Source organism: Rousettus aegyptiacus, unplaced genomic scaffold (assembly GCF_014176215.1).
Source record: "Rousettus aegyptiacus isolate mRouAeg1 unplaced genomic scaffold, mRouAeg1.p scaffold_m13_p_7, whole genome shotgun sequence".
NCBI lineage: Eukaryota > Metazoa > Chordata > Mammalia > Chiroptera > Pteropodidae > Rousettus > Rousettus aegyptiacus.
Window position 1 is genome coordinate 106,571,743 of NW_023416310.1, and position 20,144 is coordinate 106,591,886.

Genomic DNA, 20,144 nt, shown 5'->3' on the forward strand with positions numbered 1-20,144 from the left:
GTAAGCTACTGCTCTTGAAAGCAGGGATATGACGCCCCCAGGCTCAGAAGGCCTCAGAGAGCCACTACGACATTGGAGACATTGGAGAGGATGCACTAAAAACCCCGGCAGCCGCTGCTCACTTAATGAAGCTCCTTCCCTCCCTTTTCCCTTGCCCCTTCCCCGGGGGCTCCAGGTCCAGCAGGGAGGCCCAGAGCCAGCTTTCCCACTGCAGCAGGCATTGCTCAAGGAGGGGAGGAAGAGAGCTGACGCCTGGAGAGGGCTTTAAAAGCTAATGTGTTTTATTATTCTTACCTGGTGTAAAGGTAAGACAGGAAAGGTTCATCATACCCCCATTTAACAGGCAAGTAAACTGAGGCCCAGAGAGATGAAGTAACTTGCCCAAGGTCATGGGACTCGGCCTCCTAACCTGCTGCCTGGGCTTCGAGGGGGGTGGGGACAAGGAATGAGGAGCACTCACCTTGGGCCCTGGGGGTCCGTTTGGGCCCTGGAACAAGAGAAGAGACGGTGTTAAAGGTGATAGTGGAGGCTGCTCCGGTCCTTATCATCTATATTTTACAAAAGGCGACACTGAATCCCAGGGAGGAGGAGGCAGGGCTGTGGTCGGAACTGGCCCATGTCCGGGACAGCTTCTCGTCAGTGACAGGTAGACTGCAGGCTCCCTCCCAGGTATGTGCAAATTCTGCCAGGGCTGGTGGTCTGGCCCGTCTCTTCCCACTGTTTGTGGGGCAAGAGCCCAGGTGTGCACACATGTGCACTCGCACAGCCGCGTGCAAGACCCCAGGTGGGCGTGTGCAGGGGCAGGGCTTCCGGGCCTGGGACCACGGTCCTGCCAGCCTGGGCCTCCTAAATGCCCTGGGTACTGACCATCTCGCCGTCTTGTCCAGCCTCTCCTTTGGGACCCAAAGGACACACAGAGGAGGGCAATGAGAGGACATTGGGATCCCACAGTTAGCTGGGCCTACAGCTCCTGCCGGACCCTGAGCTGGGCTCCAAGCACTTTCGCTCTGGATAATCGTCTGACTGGGGTGTAGACCGGGATTTGGGAATGAGTTTGGAGTTAAGGTCTTAAATGGGGCTAGTGACCCAGTTAGTGTTAAGTTTATGGTCTCTTTGGAGTAAGGGTCTGGGTTGGGGTTGGGGGTAGAGTTAGGGTTAAGTCTAGGTTTAGAATGGGGATGGGACTGAGGTTGGGGTTGGGGTTGTTTCTGGAATGAGGATTTGGGGTTTCAGTAGGTACGGGACTAGGTCCCAGGTGGTTCAGCTCCATGCACTCTTACCGCTGGGCCTGGTGCTCCCTTGGGGCCATCTTTCCCAGTGTCGCCAGGAGGGCCCCGGGCCCCAGGGGGCCCAGGGGGCCCTGGAGGCCCAGCCACTCCTTCTTGCCCTTGGTCTCCCTGAAAGAGATGGGACCTGGCATGACTCTGAGGGTGAGAGGAAGGGGTTCCAGCCTCCGCGGAGAGGCTCTCTTAGATGGGCCGCCCAATGCCTTCTCCTTCTCCAGCAGGCTCAGGGAAAAAGGCTTTGTTATTGGTCCTCTTGTCACTTCTTGGCGGCCATATGAAGCGACAGGTCCCTATACCTTGGCATAAGAGGCCAACAGGCCCTTTTACACTCCAGGAAATGTGCCATCTCCCCATCTGTGGTGTGTAGGTGAGAGACGACATGCGCTGGGTTGGGAGACAGCACATGTGGCCACTGGTCCCCCTCCTGGAAAGGGCGCTGCACATCCCCCGAAAGGCCTCCTTGGCTGGGCAACTCCTGCCCCTTAAGTGACGGAGGTGCATGCCTGGGCGTCTGTTCCCGAGAAATGAAAACTTATGTTCACACAAAACCTGTCCACAAACGTTCACAGCAGCTTTATTTGTAAGAGCTCAGATGGGAAACAACCCAAATGTCCTTCAACAGCGAATGGTTAATTAACCAACTGTGGTGTGTCCGCCATGGAACAGTGCTCAGCAGTAAACAAACAGGAACAAAGTACTGCCACGGAGCCACCTAGATGCATCTCATGGGAATCATGCTGAGGAAAAAAAGCCAACCTCAAAAGGTTACATGCTGTGCGATGGCATCTACGTAACATTCTTGAAATGGCAAAACTGTAGAGACGGAACACAGATTAGTGGTTGTCAGGGGTTAGGGACGGGGGCAGGGAAAGAGGTGCTGTGACTGTAAAAGAGTAGCGTGAGGGATCTTTGCATGGTGGCTGAACCCATGAGGGTGATACAAGTGCATAGAACTAAACAGACACAAATAAATAAAACAGATGAAGTCTGAATGAGGTCGGTAGATTGTTTCAATTTCCTGGTTAAGAGATTGTACTATGGAACAGCAAAATGTCACCACTGGGGGAAACCGGATGACGCGTACATGCAGTATGATTTATTACAACCGCATGTGAATCTACACGTCTCACACACACAGAAGGGGGATGGAGGCCCTCAGTCTCTCTCATGCAGCACCAAACCCCCAACTCGCAGGCTGGTGTTAGTACCGGGTCAGACCTCAGCCAAAGCCCTCACCTCGTGGCCCTGTCTGCAAGGAGAGAAAACCACAGTGCCACCGGCACGTCCTGCTGCCCCAGCGGTGCCCGCCCTGCACTGGCACAGAACATAGGCAGGGGCACGCCGGCTCACGGTGCCAGCAGTGCCTGACCTTCCTGGAACCAGGAAAGGGAGAGGCTTTTGTGGAGCAGGCCCTGCTGTATGCCTGGCACTGACGAGACCGGGTATCCTGGGGGTTATCTCACCCAACACTGTGACCACCTGGCCAGGCACTGCTCTCGTCCCATTTTACAGATGGAGTGGTTAGGGTCACAGGGGGTAACCATTTGCCCAGGGTTACAGAGCTAGAAAGGCAGCAGCCCCTCTGGCCACAAAGGCATGTGGGCATCATCCATGGGCTCCACGATAGGGAAGAGCTCACCTCCCCAGCCAACTGCACCGAAGTCCTAGCTCACCAGTTTGCCCAATGAAAAGCTTAACTGCAGCTCTCAGTTATCTGTCTGACACAGCCAGGTCCTGACCAAGAGGATGGAATCCCACCCGAAGCAAAGGCGACTGTTTGGTTAGGTCACCCAGCCATGGGTGGCAATGTTGGTGGGTAATTCCTGTTTCATTTCATGTTGTATCAGGAAGAATTTGAAGGCACCCTGTTCCCGGTTGCTCTCATCACAGCTCAGGGATCAGATGGGTGAGGTCTAACCCTGCATATTCGGGGTGAGTCGAGGGGAGCATGCAAATCAGCAGGCCTGGACACGCCACTTGGCCAGTCTACCTTGAAGATGCGGCGATTGAATAAGTGATGGTCTCTACTTATGAAGCCTGGATTGAGCCGTGGGAAAACCATCTACAGCAAACAGGTTATGTGGTCAGAGAGGCAGGAGGTGATGTAGAAAGCCACAAGGCTATTTGCGGAGGCAGAGCCATGTACCCCGGCCCTGAGAAAGGCAGCTTAGTGGTTGAAAGTGGCAGACTGTGCTCTTCAAAGGGGCTGCTATGCTCGCTCCCATCCCACAGGAACCTCTGCAGTGTGACCTGGGCGCTCCCCATCAAGAGCTGGGGTCTATTCCTCCCACCCCTCACTTGACTCTAGGTGGGCCTTGTGACAGATGTGACCAATAGAATGCAGTGGTCGTGATGCTGTGTCTATTCCAGATATAGCTCTTAACAAGCCTGGCAGTCTCGGCTTCCTGCCTCTTGGAATGCTGCTCTTGGGAGTCCCCTCTGGGAAGCCCTCCGCTGTGCTGGGAGAAGCCCTAGCCACATGGAGTTCCTCCCCAGCCGGGCTCCCAGGGGGTGCCATCACCTTAGACTCCAGGCCCCAGCGCCTCTGCCTGCAACAGGAGAGACCCAGCCAATGCTGGGTATCGTGAGAGATAGTGGTGCATTGTTGTTTAGGCCATTCTTGGGGGCGGAGGTTGTTTCACAAGGGCAAGACCACTGGGACAACAGGGAGTTTACCCATGAAGGGGGAAGGGGTAGGATCCTCCAGGCTCCAGGGTGGGCACGCCTGTAGGGAAGATCAGCCTCCACATCCAGTAGAGAGCAAGCAGGAGTTTTCTACGCAGCCACCAAACTTAGGGTGACTTCAGGGACATCTCACCAGCTTTATGTGGCCCTGCCCTCTCCCTCCTATCAAAGGCCCAGCACAGAACAGCTGTGTCTGGGGAAGGGCAGGGAACTCAGCCTGGCCCCCAGCTCACGACCACCCAAGATGTGGGCCCAGCTGGCCTCATTTCACCAACCGGGCTCAGAGTCACCAGGTTGCAGAGCTGGGACTGGGACCCAGAGCAGCCTGATCGCAAAGCCCCAGCCCACGCTCTCTCTGCGCAGCCATCCTTTCCCTTTCATCCCCCACTTACAGTGCTTTTCCTCACTCACCTTCCACTCCACTCTCCCCTCCAGACTCGGCAGATGCTCGCTGTAGGTGACCGGCCCGCTGGCTACAATTTCCACCCCATGACCTTCTTGAAAACAACTGGGAATACGCCACTCTCTTGCCTTTCTCTGGGCAGCTGATGCCCACCTCTCAGCCTCTGCAGACAGGCTGCCGCCGCCGCCCACCCGAACCACTAAGGGGCGCTTTGCCAAGACCTGCTTTTGTGGGGCCCGTCCTACCTAAGGTCGACACTCTCCTTCAGCTTCTGTTGAGGCGACTGACCCCCACCCTAACATCCGCTGAAGGTCAGTCTCTGGTTTGGGACCAGTGCAAGGCCCACTGTCTGCCCATCCAGAGTGGTAAGCGTGATGGGAAGTCGGCTAGAGATGCCCCGCCTATTCCAGACCAAGTGCCTAGAACTCTCGCTCAGTGGCTGTTTAAATGAGACTTTGCAGCAAGATAGATGGTGGGTGGGGCTGGGGGCTGCTCACTCACCTTCTATGATAATCTACAGGGGTGCCTTATCATAATATAAAACAAACCATGTAGGTAGGTGAGGGGGTCTTGCTCAGTTCTTACCCGGGGGCCAAAGTCTCCTGGTGCACCCTAGGGACAAAAAATAGGGAGATATGTCACAACTGCTTTTATAACTTCTTCATATATATTGAGTATTTACTCTGTGTTCAGAGCTTAGCATACACTCCATTTTTTCAAAAATCACATGCAGGCTCTATTTGAGCTCCATTTCCAATGAGAAAACAGAGAGGCTGAGTAATCTGCCCAAGGCCGTACACCTAGCAGATCCAGGTGGTCTCTGACCTATCGCCAGCTCAGGCGTGGTGGACCAGAGACAAACTGCTCCCACTGTGTCCTCTGAACTGCAGAAGAGTGAGGGATGATTATTAGTTGATTAATGATTTTAGGTCACCAAGTCTGGCGGCAGTATGTCATGCAGTGACAGAAGCCAAGGCACCAATTTCTCTCTGGTTTCAAAGCTCCTGCTTTAATCATTTCTACGACTTGGAGGCATCAGCTAGAACCAGCAGGAAGGCAATCACTGCACCTGCCAGCGGCACCAGGGTCTCATGGTCTGCAAAGAACACTCAGACCATTACCTCAGGCAGTTGTCTCCAGGGCTCTATGAAGTTGCTTTACATTTGTGGACGGGGAAACTGAGGCCCAGAGAGGTGGGCAAGTCGTTGAAAGCCACACAGTTGGTGGAGCCGGAACACAAACCTGAGGCTGAAGCCAGATACTGTGCCTTGGTCAGTGCTGACTGGGGACTGGGACACTGGCTGCCCTTAACTAAATGATCCTCCATGGGGTAGGGGGGGGGCGGGTGGCCCAGCCATGTCCAGCTCTACCCTCGTCCTGCTTCGCCTGGGTCTGCTCTGGTCCCTGCCCACCATGGGACACACACATCTTCCCTCTCTCCTGCTCCCTTATGAAGCTCTTGGAAGTCCCAGCCCTCCAGAGCTGTGGCCGTGACATTTAGCACCAAATGCCAGGGACGTCCTTCTCACAAGGGGCTCTGAGGATCCCAGGGGCAGCTCTCTGCTATCTGTCTTCCTGGCAGCGGTGTCCTCCCCACAAAGAATGTCATCAGCAGTCATCGTTCAATTCCTAGGCCTCTCCTGGCACCCCAACCCCCAGCCCTTTTCATGATTAATTACTTTGGGAACTTGTCATTCTGGGCAGACTGCTCTGACTTTTGTTACATTCCGCTGTCAGGGGAGCTAAGATACAACCCTCTGGGCACTTTAAGTTGTCAAATGTGAGCCTTATAACCATTGTAGCAGGAGGCTTGCTAAAATGCCTTTACAAATGATGTAACCAAGGCTCTAGGAGGGATGTGACACACCCAAAGTCATGCTTTGGAACTGAGGTTTGCAGGCCTCTGTCTGGATCCTTCCTCCGCCTATTGCATCTTGGACACAGCATCGCTTACCTTTTCTCCCTTGGGGCCTGGAAGTCCCTGGAGAAGGAAGGTGGAGAAAGAACAGGAGTGAGTGAGGAGGACTAGGCTGGAGCCCTTCTGCTACCCTAAGGCTTTGAGGGCAGAAGGGCCCATGAGACTGAACAGAGCTGTGGGCAGCTGAGTGGAGAAAAACACACGCCTGTTAGCCCTTAAGGAGGCTGCCTGTGCTGGCCCCAAAGAAGTGCCACACCTCAGCCCTCTGTGTGAGGGACTCGGGGGACTGGGGAGTCACTGGCATCCTCTCTGGACAGGGGCATGGGTGCTGGTCACTCCCCTTCAGAGAGCAGAATCCTCTCTGCTCAGCACCCCTGTGCCTGAGTGCGGGTGAGGAGGCCACTGTTCTTGGAGTCTGGGGGGTGTGAGTGTGGGGTGGCTCCGTGCAGGGCACAGCGGCTGGCATCACTCAGGGCTGCAGGGCAGTGTTTCTCTTTCAGTCCTACCAAGTACGAGGCCTTTTAGGGAAGAAGGTCAGGCCACCAGGCGACAATGTGGGGCTCAGAGTCCCTGGGGCTGAGGCTAGGCTGAGGTGGGTCCGTTTGGGTCCAGCACTCTTGGTCAGGGACTGACCTGCTTAATAGCCTCCATCCATTCCCAAACCATTCATTATCTCTTCAGCCAGTAATGGATTTGATTGTCCATTCATTCAACAACTCGTCTATCTAGGCAGTTGGTTCTTTCCTTCATCCCTTAATAATGCACACATCATCAGTCAACTCGTCAGTCATTTGTTAGTTCATTCATTTCTTCACTCATTTGCTTAACCGCCATGAATTTATCCACCCACTAAATCACTTACTCTTCCGTGCATCCAACTATTTCTATAATTACTGATTCATCATTTCATTTGATTGTCCTTCCATCCATCCTTCCTTCCTTCATCCATCAGCCCATTCACTATTCATAGGTCCATTTGTCTATCTATCCATCCATCCTATTTGTCTAACCATTCATTAGTCCATTGGTCCATCCATCCATCCATCCATCCATCCATCCATCCACATCCAATTATTTATTTAATTGTGCTGTCTCCCTATGCACATTATTCATTCTGCTGAGGATGCCTGTGGACCACAGGCGCCTCAGCTCACTGCCCACAACAGAAGTACCGAGACTGTATGGGGGATGCTCTGCACCTGAGGCCTGCTGGGAGGGGCTTATATGTTTCGAGGGTTCAGTAGATGCCAGGAATGGTGCTGTCTACAATTTTCCACATCCCTAGCATCCCTGTGGGGAGGAGTAATGTGCTTCTTTGACAGATAAGAAACCTCAGGCTTGGGAGATGAAGAGGCCTCCCAGGTGGCTTCTCTTTGCTCTGGGGCAGGTTCTCAGTGGCCCCTTCCCTCTGGTGCCCCACGGTAGCTTGCAATCCCACAGTGGCAGCCCCATACTAGGATCACCTAGAACTGTCCTGTCATCACTTACGGGCTTGCCATCCAGACCCAGTGGCCCCTGGAAAACAAGAGAGAGAGAGAGAGTGAGAGAGTGAGAGAGAGAGAGAGAGAGAGAGAGAGAGAGAGAGAGAGAGAGAGAGAGAGAGAGAGAGAGAATGAGAGAGAGAACATAGAAATTACACATGGCAAGGCATTTCCTCTGTGTTCTGACCCAGAGGTACTCCTGAGTGACAAGAGACCAAAGCCTGTCCTGAGCCTGTGGCTGTGTACATTTCATGCAGATTTTGTGGTGGTAGGTGGGTGTCTGGATGTTGTTTGCTGCCCCAAATCCCCTCCTCTGACAGCAGAGTTCCATTTCTTTTCTGAAACCATCCTGATCTCCACCCGTGGGACTTGGGCACGTGACTGCATTCCCTCGGCTAGGGCGATTGGTTCAGGAACGAGCATCATGCCTGGGACTTTGAATGGTGGCGCTTTTGGGAAAAGAGTGTTCTTTTTTCCTGATGGGGCTAAGCCTGCAGCTCCTGGGGCACCACCTGGCTTGAGAAAAAGGTAATAGAGAAGAAAGCAGAGCTGAGAGATAGAGAGAAAGGCAGGGCGAAGAGCCTGAAGCTGAGACCACCCTGCGCTCTTTTGTTTGTCCACGAGTACATTTTTCCCTTAAGCAGCTTGAATTAAGTTTCTGATACTTGTATTTTGTTATGAGCTGAATGTTTGTGTCCCCCCACATTTGTATGTTGAAACCTAAGCCCCAATGTGATGGTGTTAGGAGATGGCGCCTCTGGGAGGTGATTAGGTGATGAGGGTGGAGCCCTCATGAGTGAGATTAGTGTTCTTATAAAGGGACCCCAGAGAGCTCCCTTCTACCACGTGAGGGCACTGTGAGAAGACAGCCATCTGCAACAAGAGAGGGTCCTTACCATAACCTGACCTTGCTGGCCCTGATCTTGAACTTGCGGCCTCCAGAACTATGAGGAATAAATTTCTCATGTTTATAAGCCACTCAATCTGTGGTACTTTGTCACAGCAGCCTAAACAGACCAAGATAACTGTTGCTGCAGCCTTTGCAGACAGAAATCGTGGCGAAGAGAAGCCAAAGAAACACGAGGGCTGGGGTATTTCAGGGGCCCTGGGGGCTCTGTGGTATCTGCGGAGGGCTGTGACTCTGTCCAGTGGCCCCACCGGGCCCCCTCCACCCACCTACTCATCTAACAAAACCTAGTGAACTCCACTTCTGTGTGGGGTGTAGAACAGTCCAACAGGGAGAGGGGGGGTGTTGCCGACCGGGCCCATCTGCTCTCCGCCAACCCCTATCCTCCTGCCACTGTCCTCTCATCTTCCCACACACTTCACCCTCGATCCCAGCAAATGCTGTGGGCAGCTCCGCTTTCCCGAGCCTTTGCACACACTGCCCACCTCTGTGCATCATCTTCGACTCAGTTACCTCCTCTTCCATGAAGCCCTCCAGGTGTCTCCATTTCCCAGAGTCAGCTGTCTGTCCCTGTGCCCAGCATATATTCTAACTGTCCCATGTGATACGCGTATTGTTAACTTATGGTCTACATAAGTCCTCCAGTAGATCTCCACGTTCCCAGTGCTTGGACGAGGCCTGGCATGGAGTGTGTGCCAACTGGTGTGTGCTGAGTCAAGCAAAGGTGCACAATAAAACATGGAGAGTGGAGGGGCAGGCAAAGGGTTGCGCCAGTTCCAAGCAGAGAGAGGACATGTCCAGCTTTGGGGGGAACTGGAAAAGAATAGGGAGCAGGGCCTTGAGAAAGTAACATTTGGGGACTTGGACATGGCAAGCACACGCACTCACACACTGTGGGCAGAGAGAACCACCCAGCGGAGGCAAGGAGGAGCGCGCAAGCGGGGGGCAGCTCGGCCTTAGCACCGGCCCCCACCCAGGTCTCTCTCACAGCCTGGGGGGGCGGTCACCTGTCACCCCTTGTGGTTCCACTGCTGTGGCCGCACTCCCTGACCCAGTAGTGGGGTGCTCTGTGGCCAGGGCCAGCCTCTGCTATTTGGTCACTCTATGTCTCTGGTCTCCCCGAGCTCTCTGTCTTCTTTCCCATCTTCATGCTTTTGGTTGAGCTGCTCCCTCTGCCTGCAATGTCCTCCCTGGCTCCTGTACCTGGCGAGAGCAACATATCCTTGGGGACTCTCCTGCTCTAGGAAGAATTTGCTGGCTAGGGCAGAGCTGGTGTCTCTTTTTCTGGGTCTGGGCACAGCCTGGGAGTTGGTGACCCTGCTCCTGGCTCCAGTGGTAAATGACCAGTCTCCCTGGCGCGACCTCAGACTGCCCTGAGCAGAGACAGCCAATCTGCCGATTCCCTGGATGCCGTGAGAGCGGCCACCCCTCAGCGGGCTCCTGCCACAGCCTTGCTCCAGGCAGGAAAATGGCAGTTCTGAAAACTGGTTCCTTAACTGTTTATGGGCCACCGATCTCACCGCAGGGAGAGGGTGTGGGCGTTGGAGTGATGGCCTGGGGGCAGCTGGGGTCCCCTGAGGTGGAGTGGCCCATTCTAAAGTCTTGGAGATCCAGGCCCTGGGGCTCCTGACCAGCCCCAGCCCTAGGTGGAGGTCCATCCCTGTCATCTGAGGCTCACAGGAGTTGTCCTAACTGGCTGGTCTCTTGGGGCTCCTGCTCTTGTGACCCCAGAATTCACATGCCCAAGGCCTCCTCCCTTCAGTAATCTGATAAAATTGGGCATGGCCCCTCTTCCACTGCCCATGCTCAGGCCTGCTAGGCCTCCTCAGGGCTACGTCCCCTGGGCGTCTCTACTCTGGACCTCTCACTTCGGCCTGGCCTTCCAACTGTCACAACACACACAGGGGTCCGGCCCCATTCTGGGTCTCTTACAAGGGTCCGCAGTCAGGATTTATCATCACAGCAGTCCTGTGAGGGAGATGTCACCATTCCTGTTTTATAGAGCAGGAAACTGAGGCAGGGCCAGCAAGGGAGAGACCTGGCTCAAGGTCATTCAGCCAGTAACCGCCTGAAGCTGGAGCCAGACAGCACTTCAGTTCTATGTCCCTCCACTCAAGCCCCTACAGTGACCTCACCTGGAGTCCAGCCACTCTCACTGCTCCCCCACCCCAGTCTGCCCTTGCATGCTGCTGTTCAAACCTTCCCTACTCCACCCCACAGCCCCCTGGAACCCCCAGCCACCTTCGCCAATGTGGCTGCCACCAGTCTCTGTGCCCAGACCCTGGGTGTCCCCATGCATCCCCCTGAAATGAGCCCAAATGCAGTGCAAATTTTGCTCCTGTATAAATCTGCTTGGATTTAAAGAACCATAATTCAGCCTGAAAAAAAAAAAAAAAGACTAAGGTGCAGCTTAGAGCTAAATCAGGCTGTTCCCCCTTCATGTGCCGGGAGGGAGGACACAGTGGGCCTCATAGCTAAGTCACCGGCAGTTGGCTGGAGATGAGAATCGGCCTCAGGGCCTGGATGGGGTGATGAGTTAAGGGTGACCCCGATCAAGTCCAGGACACAGAGCAGAGAAGGGTTTGAGGGAAGAGGGCACCCAAGCCCTGGGGACCACAGAGGGGGAGACTCTCCACAGCATGTCCACAAATGTTCCTCTCTTTGGATTTGACTGAGCCTTGCCAGATCCTTCTCTTCGCCTGCCCTCACTGCAGCCCTGGGAGGCAGGCACCAGCCCCATCGTGCAGATGAAGAAGCTGAGCCAGTGAACTGTCCAAGGGCTGAAATCAGCCTCACTCTTCACACGTGCCCCCTCTCTTGCAGCACAGGGTAGAGGGGGTGACAGATGGCCATCCTGGGGGACCCGGAGTATTAGAGCCTCACAGGCCTTGCTTTCCTTTCGGTATTCCTACTATATCTGTCTCTCTCACTGAGCAGACCTTACCTGGGAAGGGCTATCTGGACCCTCTTTTACCTTGATCCTATTCCAGAGGAAGTGCTGAGTCAGATGGCTACCCTTGCTGTGTGACCCTGAGAGAGCCAGTCAACCTCTCTGAGCCTCTCAGCATCCTCATCACCCATTCTCCCTAACAAGGCTGTTCCTGCCCTGGCCTCCCTCAAATTTTCCTGCCAAACTCTGCCATTGCCACAGACTCCTGTCAGCCTTGGATTTGGAAAGAGCTGTTCCAGTGGTTTCACAGGTACACCTGGTGCCCCTTGAGGCTCCATGCACTGTCATGAGTCAGGCTGTTACCTCCCACCTCCCCTCCACTTGCAGGGTCCTGCCTCTACCTGGAGAATTTCTACTCATTCTTCAAGGCCCAGCTCAAATAGCCCCTCTTCGGGGAGCCTCCCCAGGGAGAAGCAGCATCTACCCAGCCTGTCTGCTGCAGAGCTGGGTCTCCATCCTTTCAGAGGAAAGCCCTGTGGCCGAGCTCTGGGATGCACAAGGAGCAGTCTGAGGAGGCTGGCTCTGGATTCTGACACACCTGGGATCAAATCCTGGCTTTCTCATATGCCAGCTGGTCACCCTGAGCCACATTATCTGTGACAGGGAGCTGGGCCCCCTGCCTTGCTGACCCGTGAGTGTGGGTTCTGCTGGAAAGGTGTCAAATGCACTGAGTGAAACGTGCAAACTGGGAGGAGACAGGATACAGCAAACCTCCTTTCCTCTTCCCTGCTCCTCTCCAGGTGGCAGTGCTGGCACCAGTGTCTGTGTGACCTTTTAAGAAGCGTTCCTGCTTGATGCAAGCACTGACAGAGCAGAAACTCTCCCTTTCTTACTTGTAAAGCCCCGTATGGGCTGGACAGTGTACACCTGTGGGTCCCTCTGTCTTCAGGTTGCAGGAGGATCTTGACTGGTCTTGTGAGGCATGTCATAGGCCCCCTCAATCTGGGTTCCAGGAAGGCCCCCGCACATGTGAGATTTTGGGTAACATCACCATGACCCTTCCATGGCCAAGAACCGTAATCTCTCCTACACACTGCCCTGCAGAATTTTCTAGAATGCAAATCTGATCATACTGCTCTCCTGCTTGAGCCCCTCTGGGAAGCCTCACTCCTGAAGGATGATGTTTAGACCTCCCAGCCTGGTACCCAAAGTCCTTACCCCAGGCCAAGCACTGAGAACGTGTCCTGGTTCGGCCCCCTCCCTGGCTGGGGCTGCCTCCGGGCTGCTGCTGGGTCCCCAGGGCCAGGTCCAGGATGGCTGTTTGGTTGACATGCAGCATGCAGAACTTGAGGTACCCTGCTTTTCTGGAAGTCTCCACTGCTCCAGGTTCCGCTGGAGCCTCTGTGTGTGTGTGTGTGTGTGTGTGTGTAGTGGGGGGTGGGGTCGGGGGGAGGGATCTCAGTGCTTACAGCTGTCCCCAGAGGCATTCTGATGGCCAGACCTCAGTTGTCCCTTCCTGACAGTGGCATTCCTGAGACAGGGCCTCTTTTCTTCTGGGCAGGATGCTGTCCTCTGCCAGCTGAGATTGTCCCTGCTGGGTCATTGAAGGTGCAGCCTTGGTCCTCAAGGCCGCTCTCTGGTGTGTGAAAAGCCCCATAAGATGCAGAGAACCAACTTCCCCACCTGGGGCTCTGCCTATATTTGAGATTGCAGAGCTCTTAGCTCCTAAGATTTGGAGTTTTAAGAAAGTGAATAAAGTCTCTATTTTCTGAACAGAGGCAGAGGGTGTGGCATGAGCAGTGCTCCTGCAAAACCCACCACAGGGCTGAAGGAAAGTCAGCTGCTACTCTCTGGGAGCTGGCTGGATCTGATGCGGCAGATTCCCATGACAAACACAGAAACCCCATGTAAATATTTACGGAGCAGAGGGCACGGCCTGACCTTAAGGATGGGGCCCACCCACAGCTGTGGCCTTGGTCTGTGGATGTGGTTCTGGGCTCATCTCTGGTGACACCTGGGCAAGAAAGACCCTTGACTTCTCTGTCTGGGGAAATAGCTGACCCTTAGAGAGGCCGCTAGGTGGCCAGTGCTCACTGGTAGTCACTAAAGTGGGGACTCAGGGAGGTGTGGGTGGAGGAGGGAGGCAGCCTGCTTTTGTAGTCAGCTGATCCTGCCAGCAGGGCAGGGGGCGGGGGAGGCGGGGCAGCATCCGGTCTGCCTGTCCTGGGCCCTGCCCACAGTTACCCCGTGTACTGCCTTTTCCCAAACTGGTATCCTGTGGAACACCGCCCCACAGAGTGTTAACAGGCTGGCCTGGGGAAGGGCATTCCATGGTCAAGTAAGTGTGAGAAACACCGGATTACACACTGTGAGATAAGTTTCATTCTTGCAAGCTTTGTCTGATCCATCATCCTGCTTGTCGCCTCTGGAAGAGCAGCATTCCTAGCCTCTCGGGACTTTCATCTCAGGACCTGGCTGATCTCAGCAAAGCAGCTGAGGGCTGTGAGGACCATCTGTGAACCGGGTGTTCCCCGGTTGGAGGGGGGCCCGAGCCTGGCTCTGGGTCCTCTGAGAGCAGCAGAAACACCCCAGGGGAGGGGCAGGGACTGGTCTGAAGGGGAGAAGAACAAACATGGGGTGGAGCACAGGCTCAGCTGGACCAAGGCAGGGCAGGGTCTCCGCTGAGTGTCCCAGCTGGTGACAAGCTGGTTTTGAGCAGAACGGGGCTGCTCGGGGAGGCCAGGCATTGTGGAGGAGCAGAGCTGCAGCCGGTGGAGGCTGCCCTTGGTGGTGGGGTCCTATTTTGTCATGGCAGTGCTCCCCTGCCCCAGACCACAGGGTGCCCACTGCCAGCTGCCCCTACTCGTCTCCCTGTGTCTCTCAGGAAAGAAAGGACCTCAGGCAACCCATGGAGCGGAGGCAGGGCTTAGGCCTCGCCTAGAGTCAAAGCCTCTTTGAGCCTCAGCTAGAGTCAGATGCCACAGCATGCTGTGCCCAGTTCCTGCAGCCTTCCTCCCTGGCCTGATCGAAGCCTGGGGATTCATCAGCAGTTTTCAAAGCCAAACCTCCCAGCTGTTTACAAGCCTGGTTCTGCTTTCAATCACTCTTTCCTGCAGGTCGGCTGAGCCCCAGGACATTTGGGCCAGGCGGCAGGCCCCCATCACTGGCTCAGCCCTGCCTCACGCACGGATTGGCGCATCCTTGAGCCTCCATATGCTCCTCTGTAAGATGGAGGTCATGCCCATCTCCTCCCAACTGCCTAGTTCTGTGGGTCCCAGTCAGTCTCCTTTGTCTCCTTCTCTCAGATCAACCTGAGACATGAGACCCTACGGGCAAGCTGACACAAAATTGGGGTCTGCATTGGCCCTGGGGGGTGCAGCACTATGGAGTGTGGCCCTCCGAGTGGCTGGCAGGGGGAAGCCAGGCAGCCCCTTCGTGGGTCCGCTCACTTCTCTCCTATCATGGAGTATTTCTTGAGTATTTCATCAAGTCATCTTTTGAGAAAAATAAACAAGGTGGCAAAAGAGGGGAGGTTTCTTGGTGAAATAAGTTTGGGACATGGGGTATGCCGGCTCTATCGCTGAAGCTTCTCTGCATCCCTCAGGAGATGAAGGCTGGAGTATGAGAAGGGGGAGCCTGCAGCAGAGGGGCCATGCTGACTGTTCGCTCCACCCTGGAGTGGCTCAGGAGTCCTGACCCATCAGCGAGAGTGTCCGTTGAAGTGAACTCGATCAGTGAACTGGCAGATGCAGACGGCAGTAAATGCTCAGACCAGCCAGAGCTGGGTGACTGTCTTGCTTTCTGGTCATAATTAATGCTGATGGCTCCTGTCAGAGAATGAAGCCCTCAAAATGAGGCCTTTGGATGAGGGGGCTTACCAGGCTTATCAGTCCAGGGCCCAGTAATTACGGCCCAGATGTTGACAATTCATCAAATTACAAGGCGGATGAGGCCTAGAGTCTCAGCTGGGGAAGTGCACATTCCTGTGTAAAGGCATCCTTATTAGTGCTGTCTGGTGTGTGAAGGGGTGGGTAGGCCACCCCTTGGGCAGACCCGCTTCATGAGCTCCTTTCTCAGGCCAGGCTTTTTGCACACACGGGGGCCACAGCAAGAGAGTCCAGCCCAGCAATTTCCCAGACTCAGATTCTGCCCTCAGGGAAGGGAGAAGGCACCTTCCCTTCCTAGGTCCAGCGAGGCTGCAGCTGTTGTCCTGATGCAGAGCCTGGCACACAGTTCCTTCTGCGGAACCCCTTCCTGGGGTCTGGGGCACTACATAGAGTGGGCTCTACAGTCACCAATTGCACCCCAACTCACAGTACGTGGAGGGTGGGGGCTGGGCTTTAGCTGGCTGGGGTTCTAGGGACCTTGGCTTGCTCCTGGCCCCACATGATGCCACCCTCTCTCTCCTCGTCTGTACAGTGAAGCGCTGGGCCTGGAAACAGGTTTGATTTGGTCCATGCAGTTAAAAACAAACCAAGAAGGCACTAACCCAATTAGTTGCAACATTTAAAAATTATGACGTTTCACACGAACACCTGGAGTTTGGACTTTTCTCAAATAGTTGGAAGATCTTGCACCCTGGGGCCCCCATGCCTGGCAATACCTTCCAGGGCAAGTGTCCCCTCAGCAGGGCACCACCTTGGGGTCACAGGCTCTGCCCCTCCCTACAGCCTCACACCTGGCCTGATGTTCCATCGAGGTGACCTGCCAGTTCTTTTGGGGCATCTGGGTTTGTAACCCTTGATCTAGAAAATCTCCAGGTCCTTTTAGCGCTAGGATTCTGTGAGGCTGGGAAGCCAGCTGGCTTCTATTTTGGGGAGAGAGCACACTCAGTGACTCTGCCGCACGCGCTGGAAACAATTATATGTATGTCCACGTTATACATCATGGCTAAAAGAGGTGGTACTATGTCTTTGAACCGGTCTGCAAGTATCTGCTTAAATTATACACTTGCCTATTACCTAATTAGCCTGTCAGGTGTAAGGAAAAACTCTTCCTGGGTAGGGCAGAGTGGGTAATGGGCCTGACTCCCAGCGGGTCTGGGAGGATGGAAGGTGGGCCAGTGAGTCAGGCTGTGTCCGTCTGAGCTGCCTCAGATCTGCTGTCTCCAGTTCAGGCACACATGGCTGGTCTGCTGGAAGACACTGGAAGTAGCTGGCAGGCGGGGGGACCATTTTGGTGGCAGCCTCTCCTGGAAGGAGATCCAACAGGATGGAGCAGTGCCTGGCTAGAAAGCTGACAGTCTCAGTGTGGCTTGAACTACATGATAGACCATTGAAAGGGAGGCAGCCTGCCTGGGATAGCATGGCTCACACGGGATTCACGGCAGGAGAGTCGGGCCCAGCGATTTTCCAGACTCGGATTCCACCCTCAGGGAAGGGAGAAGGCACCTTCCCTTCCTAGGTCCAGCTGGGCTGCAGCTGGTGCCCCGAGACCCAGCATTATCCAGACACTGGGAAACAGGGTCACCAGGACAGCTCTCAGGAGACACTGAGGTTGTGGGCGCTCTGCAGGGACGCTCGATGCCCCGGTCATACCCAGGCCTCACCCCTGATCTACTCTCCTGTCCCAGCCCTGGTCTGGGGGCCATCGCAGGCTTCTTCCAAGATTCTCTCAGGTTTGATTGTCTAGCCTCTCTGAAAGCTGTCCCCTGGGCTGTGGGGTGGGCCCTGCTTGGTTTCCACAGACAACACAATAGTCACCTACTGGAAATAAATTGATTAGAACCTTTAAGGATTCAAAGATTTCATGTAAAATTTGGATTTCTAGCCTCTCTTGAAATATTGGAAGGTGTAATGTTTGACCTGCACAGGTTGAACCGCGACGCCCCCTGTAGACAGGGTGTGGTCCCTGTAAGGCAGCAAAAAGCTCGTGAACCTGCAGTTGTGGCTCTGAACCATTTCTCCAAACTGTGGCCCCTCTCCAGTCCCCCACCTGCTCCTGCCTAGGGCTTGGCCTCTCTGCCTCCACTGGCCTCCCTGCCTCCGTCTCCACACGGCTGCCCTCCCTGCACTCCGAAGGTGTAGGGGCATCCGGATTGCTGTATCCCTGCCCTGTAGACGTGGCAGTGAGCTGCACAACTTCCCTGAAACCTGTTCCCTCCTCTGGAAAGTGGGCATGGTGTGGATGGAATGGCTTCTCGGAGGTGACAGTGTCTGGCCTGGAGTTTGGCACCCAGTGGGTTGAATGAGTGCGCCTGTAATGCACTGGACCAGTTCTGGGGGTGAACATCCGGGAAATGAGGTGAAGCTTAAAGACATACTCCCTTGCCTTCTCGTCTCATGTCACTGACCCTAAGCATAGCAGTCGGGTGGGTGCCGTTACTATCCTCATTTCATAGGTGACTAAACTGAAGCTTAGAGAGGCCAGGCACGGCTAGCTTGGCTCAGGACTCAACCCGTATTTCATGCCTGAGCTCTGAGTGCCTCCTTCGAGACTCACACGTCATCTCTGAGAAGCCCTCCGCAACTCTCCCTCACCCCACTGCACAGTTTCTCAGTTACAGACCCCCTGCTGTTTTCTGCCACCTCCCCTCCCACAGTGACTGTCCCCGAGCCTCCAGTACCCACCGCAGGCCCAGCTGAGGGAAGTCTGTTGAGTCTTTAAAGTGCTCCCTCTCTAGGCCCCCAAGCTAGGCCTGTGCCATGCAGTGCCATGAGTGAGGTCTCAGTGGCCCCAGAAAGGGCGGCCCCATCTGTGGAACAGCCCCCACCTTGTCTGGGAGATGACCCGCTGGGGCCACTCTATCCCTAGACACTCTTCCTGACAGGTGGCTGTGCAGCCTCAGCCTGCACTCCTCCAGTGACGGGGAGTGCTTCCTGGGCAGCCAGATGGGTTTGCAAAGGTTTTGATTAAGTTTGGCCCTTCTCAGGTTGGTTGCCACTGCATCTTACTGCCACCTTGTGGCCACCTTGGGAGGCAGCTAACTGGCTTGATGAGGCTGGGGGTTCCAGGGCCACCGGCCAATAGCCGCCCATCCTCACTCTCCATTCCTTTACTAACCTGGCCTGTCTCTGTGCACTATCTCTCTGCACCCCCTGCCTGAACATTACCCACAAAGCTCCCCACTCGTCAGCACCCGCCCCAGCAGGCTAGCTTGGCTTACAGGGGTTCACAGCAACCTGTACCCTCCCCACCACCATGCACGGTGTAGTGGGAATGCCCATGAATTTTGATTCTCTGTCCCACTCAACCACAGCCCCTAAATATATTTCTCACAATTGTGCCCCATATGCCAAACAAAGTCCCTCATATATAGGGTAAACACCGTAACTGTTGAATGAACGTCTAGTTTCCCACTGGCTCCAGTGCCCAGCCTTGGAGCACCAGAGGGCGCCCTTGACCTGCCAAAGGCTACCAAGGGCACCAGCTGACCCCTGCCCTCAGGCCACAGCTTGGGAGTTCAGCCAGGACAGCAGCCCCCAACCTTTCCGCACCAGGAATCTATGAGAATCTAATGCCTGATGATCTGAGGTGGAGCTTAGGCAGTGATGCTAGCGTTGGGGAGCAGCTGCAAATACAGATGAAGCTTTGCTTACCTCCTGCTATGTGGCCTGGTTCCTAACAGGCTACAAACTAGTACCTGTCTGGTCCACAGTCCAGGGGTTGAGCATTCCAGGACCCTGGGCATTGAGGACTCCTTTAGCCTCCCGGGCTCCCCCTGCTGGGGGTCAGTGACCATCACAGGGGTAGGAACTGCCACTCACTGAACTCAGCCAGTGTGCCCAGCACTGAGGTTCCCTCACCTGCAGGAGAAGGGTTGGGTCATACAGTCTAAGAGACCCAGAGCCCATTCTTTCTCTCTATCACATAGGAAGCACAGAGGTACAGTCCCTGATTTCAGAAGCTTGGTGGGCCAGCTTTATACAAAGACCCACTTTTTCGTGAATCTGTTTACTTGGAGGATCTGACTTGCCTTGGTAACCTGGTGCTGGCCTGTGAGCACCCTTTTTTATGCAGTGGGGTGAGGATGCTTTGCTGCCTGGGGAAGTGGGAAGATATTCGGCCAGCAACCAGTCTGGAGGGCCCCATTCCGCAAAGATGTCACAGGCATACCCACGAAGGGCAGCTCCCACAGAGCTGGCCCTGCTAAGTGCTCTCCCAGAGCTGGACTTGGGAGGAGGTATTTTGGAGGCTGAAACCTGGGGCTGAGGGCACCTGGCTACCGCCTGGGAGGTGCAGAAAGCTGCAGAAGGTCAGCGAGGTACCTGGGAACCGCAGCACAGGCCTCCTGCCTTTAAGCTACCCCACATGTGACATTCTAGGGGACACTGGGAACACGGCGTGGGCTCAAGGCAAAGGGTCTGAGTCAAGAAGCACTTGCTCTGGATTGGGGAGGGACCCTGGGGAGGAAAGGCCAGTATGGTGGCCCTTTCCCGAGGGCCTGGCTGTGTCTCCCCAGGTTATAATCTGGGAGCCCTCACTTCAGGAAATCTGCTTTCACCCCGTTCCCTCTCAAGCTGGGGAGCAGCGCTGCAGGGGTCAGATTAAAATGGATGTCAGAACCTAAAGACGGATGAATCTGGGATGTTACAGATGAATCGCTGAACTAATTACACTTTTACAATCAAAGCT

The 20,144-nt window shown here is 54.9% G+C and overlaps 1 protein-coding gene across 6 annotated transcripts in view; it reads right to left on the reverse strand.

Moving 5' to 3' along the window:
* The window catches only part of COL23A1 (collagen type XXIII alpha 1 chain), a 286,819-nt gene that overhangs the window by 15,597 nt on the left and 251,078 nt on the right, over window positions 1–20,144 (reverse strand). For 4 of the 6 annotated variants that reach the window (XM_036224352.1, XM_036224350.1, XM_036224348.1 and 1 more), the window contains exons 6-10: window positions 7,781–7,807; window positions 6,329–6,355; window positions 4,960–4,986; window positions 1,281–1,397; window positions 461–487 (exon numbers count right to left, since the gene is read on the reverse strand). In XM_036224352.1, coding sequence (XP_036080245.1) covers window positions 461–487; window positions 1,281–1,397; window positions 4,960–4,986; window positions 6,329–6,355; window positions 7,781–7,807 — 225 coding nt within the window. The remainder of the gene's footprint in view (window positions 1–460; window positions 488–1,280; window positions 1,398–4,959; window positions 4,987–6,328; window positions 6,356–7,780; window positions 7,808–20,144) is intronic. The other 2 variants (XM_036224351.1, XM_036224349.1) reach the window with 1 other exon arrangement.